Source organism: Rana temporaria, chromosome 6 (genome assembly GCF_905171775.1).
Source record: "Rana temporaria chromosome 6, aRanTem1.1, whole genome shotgun sequence".
Classification (NCBI taxonomy): Eukaryota; Metazoa; Chordata; class Amphibia; order Anura; family Ranidae; genus Rana; species Rana temporaria.
Window position 1 is genome coordinate 208,434,844 of NC_053494.1, and position 12,356 is coordinate 208,447,199.

At 48.1% G+C, this 12,356-nt stretch overlaps 1 protein-coding gene across 1 annotated transcript in view; it reads right to left on the bottom strand.

Moving 5' to 3' along the window:
* Window positions 1-642: 642 nt before the first annotated feature.
* Window positions 643-12,356, bottom strand: part of LOC120944224 (probable hydrolase PNKD) — a 126,247-nt gene continuing 114,533 nt past the window's right edge. The window contains exons 8-9 of the mRNA XM_040358190.1: window positions 4,733-4,848; window positions 643-1,476 (exon numbers count right to left, since the gene is read on the bottom strand). Coding sequence (XP_040214124.1) covers window positions 1,303-1,476; window positions 4,733-4,848 — 290 coding nt within the window. The 3' untranslated portion in view covers window positions 643-1,302. The remainder of the gene's footprint in view (window positions 1,477-4,732; window positions 4,849-12,356) is intronic.

Here is a 12,356-nt window from a genome sequence, read left to right on the forward strand (position 1 = left end):
GAAAAGATGTATGACAGGGGAAAACAAGTGGAACAGATGGAGAAAGAGGGAGGCAGAAAGGGGGGCGAGAAAAGAAATGAGGAAAAAGCAAGGTAAAGGATAGGGGGGAGATAGAAAGACTAAGGAAAGAGAATGAAGGAGAGTACAGTTGAACCTCGGATTACGAGCATAATCCGTTCCAGGAGTATGCTCGTAATCCAAAGTACTCGCTTTCCCATTGAAGTCAATGGAAACTAAAATAATTAGTTCCCGCATTGACTTCAATGGGATGCAATACCGAATGCGGCAAGAGGTGGGGGGGGGCACCAGAGAGCGCCGAAAAGGCCCAAAGACACTTCGGCTAGTTTCCTTGCGCCCCTGTACCCAGGCCAAATGAAGTACTGCAGGCCAATGTTCATCTTTTCTCGGCTCATGCGCCCCCGTACCTCAGGCCAAATGAAGTACTGCAGGCCAATGTTCATCTTTTCTCGGCTCATGCGCCCCCGTACCTCAGGCCAAATGAGGTACTGAATGCATATTTTCTGCTTGGCTTCTGCGGCCCCATACCTCAGGCCAAATGAGGTACTGCAGGCCTATTTAGCTTGAATTCTGCTCGTCTTGTGAGTCAACACTCACAAACCGAGTCAAAATTAAAAAAAAAAAAAGTGTTGCTCGCAAATCATAAACACTCTCAAACCAAGTTACTCCTAAACCGAGGTTCCACTGTAAATGGTATAGAAATAGAAGTGGGAATGGCAGGGAGGGAGAATATGAATATACAGAGAAAGAAGGGTAAGGGGGTAAAAAGAAAAAGGGAGGAAAAAAAGAAAATCAGACAGACTGATTGTGGTAAGAGAACATGAGAGGGCAGTTGAAGGCGTCACAGGTTTAAAAATTACCAAAATATATCCAGTAGTGAAATTAGGAAGGGAGGAACATAAAAAGGATGAACTTGATATTTCCCAGAATCCTCCGATTAGTGTTCACACCAGTGAATCAGTCCCCAGTGTTATACAATGGTAGATGTGCAGTGACCCCCCCCTTCTCTATATAGTGCTCCAGTGTGTTTCCAAGACATTAGTGCAAGTTTCATTGATTGGGGAAATAATTGGGGTGTCATTCTGTACAGGTGATTATAGTGTTCTTCCGGGGGGGTTCCAGTGTACTCAGATTATATTTCTGTAGCAGAACACACGGGGAGGATTTCACAGCACGTCATTGGATGGAGGTCACACATCACACATTCGGGATCAGGTGCCTGGCGGTGGGTGGGGGGGTCAGAGTCGTTCTGCACAGCCGTCTGCTATCCTGTAGATGGGGAAACTATCTTTCCTTGAAAAGATCTTTCCTCCGTCGGACCTCCTCCAACACTCGAGCACGAAAATGACTCCATTCCTCATCTGCCCCTCGCTGGAGGTCCAGCGCCATGTGCAAGTCTCTACAATGCGTCCGCAGGAATGGATTGTACTCCTTCTCTTCACCTATTGTGGATGGGCACTGCAAAGAGAAAAAAGAAAAGTCCTTTAATAATCAGACCAGGGCTAACATCCCGAGACCAACAGCAAGGTGCAAAGGTTAGTAAACTCTAGCAGCCAATCAGAATTCATCTTTCTTTGTCCTGAGTTATCTAAACCAATGAAAGATGAAACCTGAGTTTACTACTGGTTACCATTTGTGCTACTTCATTAAAGAAAAAAACATTTTGGTTTTAGGCAATTTTATAGCACTGTCAATTTGACATTTGTATTGTAAATGTGTATTCATGTGTCCATGGCCCGTCTATTGCCAATCTCTGGAAACCAGGGCCTTCTGAGCCAGGCTAGTGCCACCAGACTTACTGGAACCCTCTATTTCCAAATCCTGTGCAACAAAAATGTGGAAGGAGAGGGATCGAGGGGGAAAGCCGAAACCAGGGAGTACTGGCTCCATGGAACTACCAGAGCATCTGCTCCGATTGCCAGGAGATCCCTTGTTCGGGACACAAACTGATGTAGCTTCTTGTTGAACCTGGATGCTCGACTTCTGGCCACCCCCAGCGCTGGCAACTTTTCTGGAACACCTGTGGGTGTAGGGACCATTCCCTCCGAGGCAGATCTGCCAACGACCGAGATAATCTGCCTTCCAGTTCTCTAGCCCCGGGCTATGGACCGCCGATAGAACCAGCACATGTCCCTCTGCCCAGGCTAGTATGTGGTTCACCTCTTTCTGAGCTAAATGGTTCCTGGTGATATATAGGCCACTGTGGTGGCATTGTCAGACTGAACCCTAATGGGGCAGTCCTGAAGCTTCACCATCTAGGACCATAGGGCCAGACGTACCACCCGTAACTCCAGGATGTTGATGGGCAGGCTCTGTCCTGTCCTTGACCATCGCCCTGAACTATGAGCCCCTCTTGGGTCACTTCCCAGCCCGAGAGACTGGCGTCTGGTCAGTACTCTCCAAAACACTGGAAGGAAGGATCTTCTCTTTTGCAGGTTCTGATCCTGCAACCACCAGCTTAGGCTTAAGCGTGCCCCAGGAGATATCATTGGGGAATCCAGGGCTTGCCCGCTCCTGTTCCAACCTGTCTTGTTGTAGAAGGCCTGGAATGGAACCGGGCATAGGGCACTGCCTCAAAGGAGGCCTATCAAACTTATGTAGCACTACCCCTGGAGGAGCTGCTGGTTTGTTTTGGGTGGCACATTTACCTTGTGGCTCTCTGAATACCTAGGGGTGTATGGTGCATATAGCAGAAGTAACGGAATGTCCGCAACAGGTGTCTTTTCCTCTGCTCTTTATTACCCAGCCGGGTAAAAACAATAAAACTTGTGGTGAAGAAGGTGGAGTTGAAAGGAGAAGGAGAATAGCAAATTCAGGCGTAGCAATAGGGAAACAGTCCTGCTCCCACGTGTAACACTTCTTGCACCACTCCTGCTTGAGTGGGATTGGCGTACCTCTCTCACTGACCTGGCAGCCAGAGTATCGCTCGAACCTTTAAGAAGAAGTCTCCGCCACAGACCCTCCTGGAATGAACTGGAACCTTTGGGAGAAATCTCTGCCACAGACCCTCCTGGAATGGATTCAGAGAGAAACTTCTGCCACAGGCCCTCCTCATTGTGGTTACGGAGATGAACCTCCTTGGTAGAATTACGCCTGGATCTCCTTCAAGTTGCTTTTAGGTACCGACTGACAGGTGACCAGCCTCTCAGTGTCCAGATACTTAGATCCCCGGTGGATTGTCGAGACCCTATTGGATCGCCAGCCTCTCATTGGCCCTCCTCAGATGGACTCCCCACCGAACAGCTATACCGCTTGGGGTCTTCAGGATTGGGAACCCAGTCGACCACTGGGTTCCCGGCCACAGCTCAAATGTTCCGGACCAACATGGTCCCGGAACCAGGAACTCCGCATGGCACGCACGCCCCGGCCCGGTAGGCCATAACGCGGGGGCGCCGTGGTGCAGACACCCTAAAGGTGGATGCCGCACTTAAAGAAGAAGCCCCTGAACCAATGGCATCTGACCCATAAACACCCTCCCCCAGCATGCACAGCAAGGCTCAATCCTCCTGATTGACTGCTGGGGAAGAGAATCCAAACCTTGACTTTACTGCTGCCATCTACTGCCCTGGGGTGGGAAGAACACCCCAGTACAACAGAATGAGCCCACAGCACAGCCAAGCTGAGACAGAGACCCAATTTGAACATATTAACCAGATCAGAGTTTAACACTCTGATCTCCCTCTAAATTTAAATAGCACCGGTACTTTAAAGTAACTAGGCGCTACACGTACAACAGTCTCTCTCAACCTTTTTAACATGGAATAACCCTTGAAATAACTTTCCTTGTCTCAGGAAGCTCCTTTTAATATCTATACCTAAAGTTCACAGTGCATTAGTGTAATGGTCACTGGGGATAAAGCCTCCTAACAAATACCTAAAAAGACCAATGGTGTCATCTGGGAGGCATAAATTGCTTAAGGAACCTCTAGCCATCTCTTAAGGAACCCTGGCCAACAATAGCTGGTCTGGGCCTAAGCAATCAGATTAGATCTAACCAGGTAGAACTCTAGATTGCTTAGGTTCTAAGCCACCCTTTCTCAACCCTTTCAACACAAAGGAACACTTGAAATAACTTTTCAGTTTTAGGGAACCTCTTCTAAAAAATGACTATGCTACCTTAGTGTGATGGTCGGTGGGAAAAATGCTCCTTATACTCATGGTCATTGAGAATAATTACCCCCTTACAGATAACTAAAGATTATTATTATTGTTGTTGGTGGAAACTTATCTGAGAGGCAGATAATGCCAATTGCTTAAAGGAACCCCTAGCAACCACTGGAGAAACACTGGTTGAGAAACCCTGGTCTAGGCAATCAGATTAGCTCTAACCAGGTAGGTCAGGGGTCTCCAAACTTTGTAAACAAAGGGGCCAGTTTATTGTGTTTCAGACTTTAGAGGGGCCGGATCATGGCAAATGGGAATAGAAAATGTCCTATCAGTGGGAGTTAACAATTGCCCATATTTGGGGAATTAATACTGCCCCATCACTGGCATCTGTGGGAGGAATAGTGCCCCAAGGGTTGGACAAAGGCAAGCATTTGGCCCCCAGGGCGCAGTTTGGAGACCACTGAGGTAGACCTTTAAATTATGCAAATTTTGGTAAATTTCGTCGATGGGACCAGACGTATGGCCAAACCTTCCTCCAAATCGTATCCTTTGGTCTGTTACTAAATTGTCACCACAATACATTCCCCTGATCTGGCCACCTACTCACCGAACACTTCTTCTCCAGCCTTTGCTGATTGACCCACTGGGTCTTCCGGTCACGAACAGTGTTGTCAGGTTCCACCACTTCGGCAAATTTCAGATTGTCTGCGGCATACTCATGTCCTGCATGGGAAGAGAAAAAATAAATAAAAAATGACCACCACTTGCATCAAGTTCATAGGAAAAGGTCTACATGGCCTAAAGCAACTGATCGCATCCATCCGTATATGTTCCAAGCTGCATCTGAAACATGACAGCTGTGATCGGAGTGGCTGCTATAGGAAAATAACCTTTATTTCAGACATATGAAAAACCTAAAGGATGCACGCACCCAGAACTGATATTTAAGTGCTTAGTAGATGCTGGACAGTTGAGCCCCCTGACCATTTCTTCTGTCTCTCAGGGGCTACAATTGTAAGATCCCTGTACCCATTATGGAGGGATTCCGTCCATCCCTGTGCCAAGTTCCTAGATTTATACACCTGGTGTGCCCAATATGAGGGGGTTCCCTCTGTACTTGCACTGACCTTCCCAATCTGTACACCTGCTGTGCCCATTACGTGGGGTTCTCATCATCCCTGTGCCAAGTTCCTGGGTCTGTACACCTGTTGTGCCCATTATCCCATTATGAGGGGTTCCCGCCATCCCTGTGCTGAATTCCCAGGTCTGCACACCTGCTGTGCCCACCCATTATGAGGGGTTCCCACCATCGCTGAGCCAAGTTCCTGGGTCTGTACACCTTCTGTGCCCATTATGAGGGGTTCCCACAATCCCTTTTGCAAGTTCTCGGGTTTGTACACCTACTGTACCCATTATGAGAGGTTCTTAAGATCCCTGTGCTGAATTCCCAGGTCTGCACACCTGCTGTGCCCATTATGATGGGTTCTCACCATCCCCACAATAAATCCCCAGTTATGTACACCTACTGTTCCCACCATGAAGACTTCCCACCATTGCTAATAGAATATTTTTTTTTGTTTACATTAAAAAAGAGAATTAACAGGAGGCGCTGGAACACACAAAGATAGACGAGAACACCAAAGACTCCCAGGTGGACAGATACAGATATAGTTGGGATCTATGGCTGGGAGATCTTGTTGGGCTAAGACTTATACTGTAAGAACCCAAGGGCTAACTCCGCATACCCGGTATCACCTACAACCAAAATATTATGTTTGGGTGTATCTGTCCTTTACGTCACAAAAGGTCTCATGGACACAAGCGTTTAAAAAGAAGATCTCAATGCCATTTTTATGCAATCAGATTCTACCCTTCCGATTTCCAGTTCTACATGAAAAAAGGACTACGAATCTCATTGGATGGTTGTGGAAGGACCATCCATTTTTCCTTGTCAAAGTATTTTATTGATTGAATAAGCAGGACCAGGGCCGGCCTTAGGTGTTCAGGCGCCCTGTGCGAGCTAATCATGTGGCGCCCCCCCCCCATCTTCACCCCTCACCCCCTGGTCACCTAAAAATACACAAAGTGGCTGTCCGGGGCCCCTCTATCCTCTGCCGGGAGCCTGGGGAGCAACAATGAGGAGGAAAAGGTGAGGCAGGAGTCAGCGGCACCCCTAGGTGGCAGTGCGCCTAGTGGTAGGGTAGTGCCGGCCCTAGGGTTGTCACCTTTTCTTCAAGCCAAACCCGAATACTTTAGCGGCACTTTACACTATATGATTTTAAAGACCTGGAGAAGAGCAATAATGCATCACGTAAGCGCGCGGTGGCAAATTTAAATAAAAACAAATGCAGCACTACCTCGCCCTATAATTATAGACAGAGAGAGAGGAGGGGGGGGCGACAGAGAGAGAGGAAGGGGGGGTGACGGAGAGAGAGGAGGTGGGCTGACAGAGCAGATGAGAGCGACCTTAGGGAGACGCACAGCAGGCGGGAGCAGGAGCAGGCGCGATTATCCACAGCCCAGCCCTGCCTCCACATGTTACCAGCAGCCTCCGCCTGGCCAATCGCAGACCTTCATGTCATGACCCGTTCGGCCAATCACAGGGCACCCGCTGGGCTCAGACAGCACCGGCACTGTTTGATACTTTTTCCGGGCACGGGATGCGCGGCACCACTCCAGGTGTGGGAGCCGGGGCCAGAGATCCGCTGCCACCAGCCACATGATGGAATGTGTGCCCGGGTTTCCGGTGGGTGAAAACCGGGGCACATGTGTCACAACCGGACAGGTTGCAACCCTAGCCGGCCCTGCTACGACTCACATTCTGCGAACTGTGATGGCCATGGCGCCCTGTGCGGCCGCACAGCTCGCACACCCCAAAGGCCGGCCCTGAGCAGGACCATCCATTTTCAATGGTTTCTGATGCTCACAACTATCTACATCCAGATCTGGAATAAACACAGGGTGGGTTTACTACAGATCAGTTCTCTCTGCAATCAGCATCAGTCAATATAAATTCAGTTTTACAAGATCCAAGTATATCTATAGAACATTCAGCAGGGGCTTTCCACATAATGTTGTTCTTGTTGGTCTCTTTCAAAACAGCTGGAGAATCCTAATACCGAAAGTACAGTCTTGTGTAAAGTAGAATGTTACATCTGCGCAGGAAACTCAGATTACGGGTTATGTTTATATCAGCAACTTCACAATAACTGCAAGTTCCTTTCCAGTTCAAGACTAGTAGGAAAATATAAAAGCTTACTCTATTCACCAAAAGGTTCCTCTCAAACCGGTACAACAGTGGAACCTTATCTCTCAGGTGATATTTACTTGTATTCTCTCCAGGTCAAAAGCAAGAGAGAGTCGGGCTGGAAAGAACCCCCCCACCCCACCTCCACCCCAGCTGTCCAAATCTTTGCTGATCAAATGGCTTCTAACAGACACTCAAAAAAAAAAAAAAAAAAAAAAAGGGTTCTGTACAGTTACATGTATGAAAACTACACACGTGTTAAATTAGAGTTTATTATTCTCGAATTGGCCAGGCAAAGTTTCATCTCACCATTTTTTAGCTCAAGCAGGGGACATGTTAGCATCCTTCTTTTGGTGCATTGCAACCCTGGACTGACATGTCTGCCCCGACAGGGAGGAAATCCAACTAAATAACAGCACCAACACCTATTGCTGAAACAGAAGAATGCACTATGATAAATTAAGAAGCTAGAATCATGTAACAGGAGGTGGTTTCAGTGCAGTGCTCCTACCTGAGCCCACCCCAGCTGTGATGGAGCAGGACAGGGAAGTTACACAGCAGAATGTTATGGGACATCTTGAACCCACTGCAGTCTAACCCACTTGCACACCGAGGCATGAGAGGGAGGTTACATGGCACAGACATGTGCACAGCCTGCAGCCCCCTGGACCCCTACATACACTAATCTGCATTTCCCGAGTGCCCCGTTATAACAATGGTCTCTAGCAGGCCCGTGTAGTGCATCTCCAGCATTTCTGAAATCTCTTGCCTTCTCTCATCATGCCTATTGTCTCAGGAAAGTCTGATCATCTCTTGTGCCATGCCCCCAGTCCCTGATCATTTCTTGTGCCATGCCCCCAGTCCCTGACCAACTCTTGTGCCATGCCCCCAGTCCCTGACCAACTCTTGTGCCATGCCCCCAGTCCCTGACCAACTCTTGTGCCATGCCCCCAGTCCCTGACCAACTCTTGTGCCATGCCCCCAGTCCCTGACCAACTCTTGTGCCATGCCCCCAGTCCCTGACCAACTCTTGTGCCATGCCCCCAGTCCCTGACCAACTCTTGTGCCATGCCCCCAGTCCCTGACCAACTCTTGTGCCATGCCCCCAGTCCCTGACCAACTCTTGTGCCATGCCCCCAGTCCCTGACCAACTCTTGTGCCATGCCCCCAGTCCCTGACCAACTCTTGTGCCATGCCCCCAGTCCCTGACCAACTCTTGTGCCATGCCCCCAGTCCCTGACCAACTCTTGTGCCATGCCCCCAGTCCCTGACCAACTCTTGTGCCATGCCCCCAGTCCCTGACCAACTCTTGTGCCATGCCCCCAGTCCCTGACCAACTCTTGTGCCATGCCCCCAGTCCCTGACCAACTCTTGTGCCATGTCCGTAGTCTGACCATCTTCTGTGTCTTGTCTGCAGCCTCTGACCATCTCTTGTATAATGAGCGCCAGTCTTCGACTATACCCTGTTGTCTCAGAGACTTAATATTCACGTAAATGTATGTGCAGCCCTTTGGTGATGGAGGTCCCCCCATATATAGAGAGTTGACCACCACTGGCTTAGAGGCTTCAGCCTTGCCCAGATCAGTGTAAAGCCTGCTCAATGGGGCCATAATGCTTAAACGAGTATAAAAGATTTGACTTTTACATTCAGTAGGGATGGTGCCAATTAAATCCACGTCGGAGATAAACTTAGTCAAAGATTATTAACGGAGTATGCTTTGCCAAGAAAGACATCTGCCTCTTATAAGCGACTTAAGAAAAGAGACAAATGTTACTCATCAGCAAATACTGAGTAAGTGTGCAACGTGCTTCATGGTAACATGGATTAAAAAACAGGCAGCGAGACCTATGGGTTGTGATGAAGCCAACAGGAAAAATAGAAAGCAGCTTTAGAGATTTAAGGGAGAGCAAATGAGTGGGACGTCTCATCATAACACCAGAAAAGATCCCCCCTCTCTCTTCCTTACTCCAAATTCCGCTCTATGCAATTGTACTGCTCTGCAGAGGCCCACATGTTCCCTATAGGGGTATGTGACTTTTGGGAACAATTTCAGGAATTGTCCATCTTGGTCAGTTAGCCTGAATACCTGGAGCTGGGTACAGCAGTACATTAACCTTCTCTAAATTAACCTTTCCAGTTTTATTTCCAGGATTTCTCCTTTAAAGAGACCATGCAAGAGAAGACCTCCTAATACCATACTTGGCTCTCTGACAGCACACTGTGTCCTTCATTTCAGTATTGAAGCCTTCACCAACAGCTACGGCAGCCTCTCTCAACCTTTTTAGGATGGATAGGAACCCTTGAAATAACTTTCCAGTCTCAAGGAAGCCCTGCTAAAAATGTCTGTACCTACAGCTTACTGAATATTGGCCAGTGGGGAAGAATGCTCCTTACATTGGTGGTCATTTGGAAGAATCCCCTCCTTAACGATATCTAAAAAAAATTTTTGGTGCCAGTTGTTACTTGAAAGGCAGACGTTGCCCATTGCTCAAGGAACCCCTAGCAACCCCTGAAGGAACCCTGGTTGAGAAAGTATTTTCTGTGATATTCAAATAAATCTTGGAGTGTGGGATTCTGTTCTCCAGGGCCGTCTTTAATATTGATTGGACCAGTGGCGTTACTAGGGTTGGTGTCACCTGGTGCTGTCTATCCTGCCCAGCGCCCTGCAGTCACAGGGCACACCCCCAAATGGCCCCTGGACATGACAGTAAAGGGCAGGCTGGGGTGGCACAGGGCAGGCTGCGGTGGCACAGGCCAAGTTGGTATGTTATTCAGTGGATGACCTGTGGGTGACATGTAAAATGACTTACAGCATGCCCAGAAATGAAGACACTTGGGCTGCTGTGTCCTTACCTCTCTTTCAATGATTCTGTGGGAGGAGTGTATGAGGCAGTCACACCCCCAGCTCTGCCAGCCTCTGGAGACATTGGAGATACCCAAGGGACAGCTTAAGATAGGGGAGTGTTACAGGCAGCCTCCCCCGCACGGCTTGGTGCCTTGAGCGCTACGCAATCAGAAGCAATTAAGTAGTGTGCATCGGTGGGCGGCGGCCCCTGGTGTCACACCTCTGGCGGGTATCACCCGGTGCAGACGGCCCGCCCCTCCCCCCAATAGCAACGCCACTGGATTAGACCCTGACCCTTCCTTATCCACTTATTAACTATTTGTGACCAGTGCAAGCTGCCTGGGGCCACACAACAATGACTGGGCCCGGGGCAGCCACCTCTTTTGCCTGTGTCCCCCACCATGTATGCGCTGGAACCTTCCTCTGACCCTCAAGTCACTACAGGACTAAGCAGTGACATCAGAGTCAAAGGATGGAACCATGGCACACTTTAAAATGGTGGGTGGGTTACATTTATATTTAAATGCTTATGGTTGACTGGGATGTGCCTGCAAGTCCAACTCCAGACAAAAAAAATCTTATTTTCAGTTTTGGATAGCATGGGGTAAGGGTTTTTTTTTCTTTTTTCTATAGTAATTGTCCCTGTTGGGGGAAATTTCTCCTTTATATTGAGAGGGGAAAGCTCCCCAACAGGGTTACGGACATTCACCCCTCTCTAGAGATGGGAAATACAAAATGTTGCCGGTATCTCTGGAACAGGAGAAGAATGGAAATTCTCCAGTGGGCATCTCTGTTCCAGTTTGGGATAGGAAAAAACAAACATCAGTAAAAACCATTTCCAATCCTCACCCCACTTTGTTAAAACGTAACCAATATTGTCCACATCCATTCTTCATGTATTTTCTTCTTGAATCTTTGGCAAGCTTTTATTTATTTATTGCAGGAAGTCTCTGCACAGATCTGGAAGACCACTCACTGCTGCTCTCTCTTCTTGTGCGGGGGGACTGGTCTCGTCTCCGCCCCCTCCTGTAGTTTTTGCAGGCAGCCTGTAGGGGGTGGAGCCTGGCGAGTCTCCCCCTGCAGGTAGGGTCTCTTCTGCTCCCCGCACTGACTTTGTACAGCACAGCGATTAGGTCACTACTACTTTTAATAATATCTGGGGTTACAGAGGTAATTGGTGCACAAAAAGTGGATTTACCCATTTTGTAGCCATTAAGGAGCTTGAACGCGTTTTTGTCTGTGCCCCTGTTAACCCCTTAACGCCCGCCGCACGACTATTTACGTCCGCAAAATGGCACGGATAGGCAGAAGGACGTATATATACGTCCCAGCCTTCTAGCGGGTGGGGGGTCCGATCGGGACCCCCTCCGCTGCGTGCGGATTCCCTCGGGGAGCGATCCGGGACGACGGCGCGGCTATTCGTTTATAGCCGCTCCGTCGCGATCGCTCCCCGGAGCTGAAGAATGGGGAGAGCCGTATGTAAACACGTCTTCCCCGTGCTTCACTGTGGCGGCGTATCGATCGAGTGATCCTTTTTATAGGAAGACACGATCGATGACATCAGTCCTACAGCCACACCCCCCTACAGTTGTAAACACACACTAAGTGAACCCTAACTCCTACAGCGCCCCCTGTGGTTAACTCCCAAACTGCAACTGTCATTTTCACAATAAACAATGCAATTTAAATGCATTTTTTGCTGTGAAAATGACAATGGTCCCAAAAATGTGTCAAAATTGTCCGAAGTGTCCGCCATTATGTCGCAGTCACGAAAAAAAAAAAAAAAAAATCGCTGATCGCCGCCAATAGTAGTAAAAAAAAAATAATTAATAAAAATGCAATAAAACTATCCCCTATTTTGTAAACGCTATACATTTTGCGCAAACCAATCGATAAACGCTTATTGCGATTTTTTTTACCAAAAATAGGTAGAAGAATACGTATCGGCCTAAACTGAGGAAAAAAAAAATTTTATATATGTTTTTGGGGGATATTTATTATAGCAAAAAGTAAAAAATATTGCATTTTTTTCAAAATTGTCGCTCTATTTTTGTTTATAGCGCAAAAAATAAAAACCGCAGAGGTGATCAAATACCACCAAAAGAAAGCTCTATTTGTGGGGAAAAAAGGACGCCAAT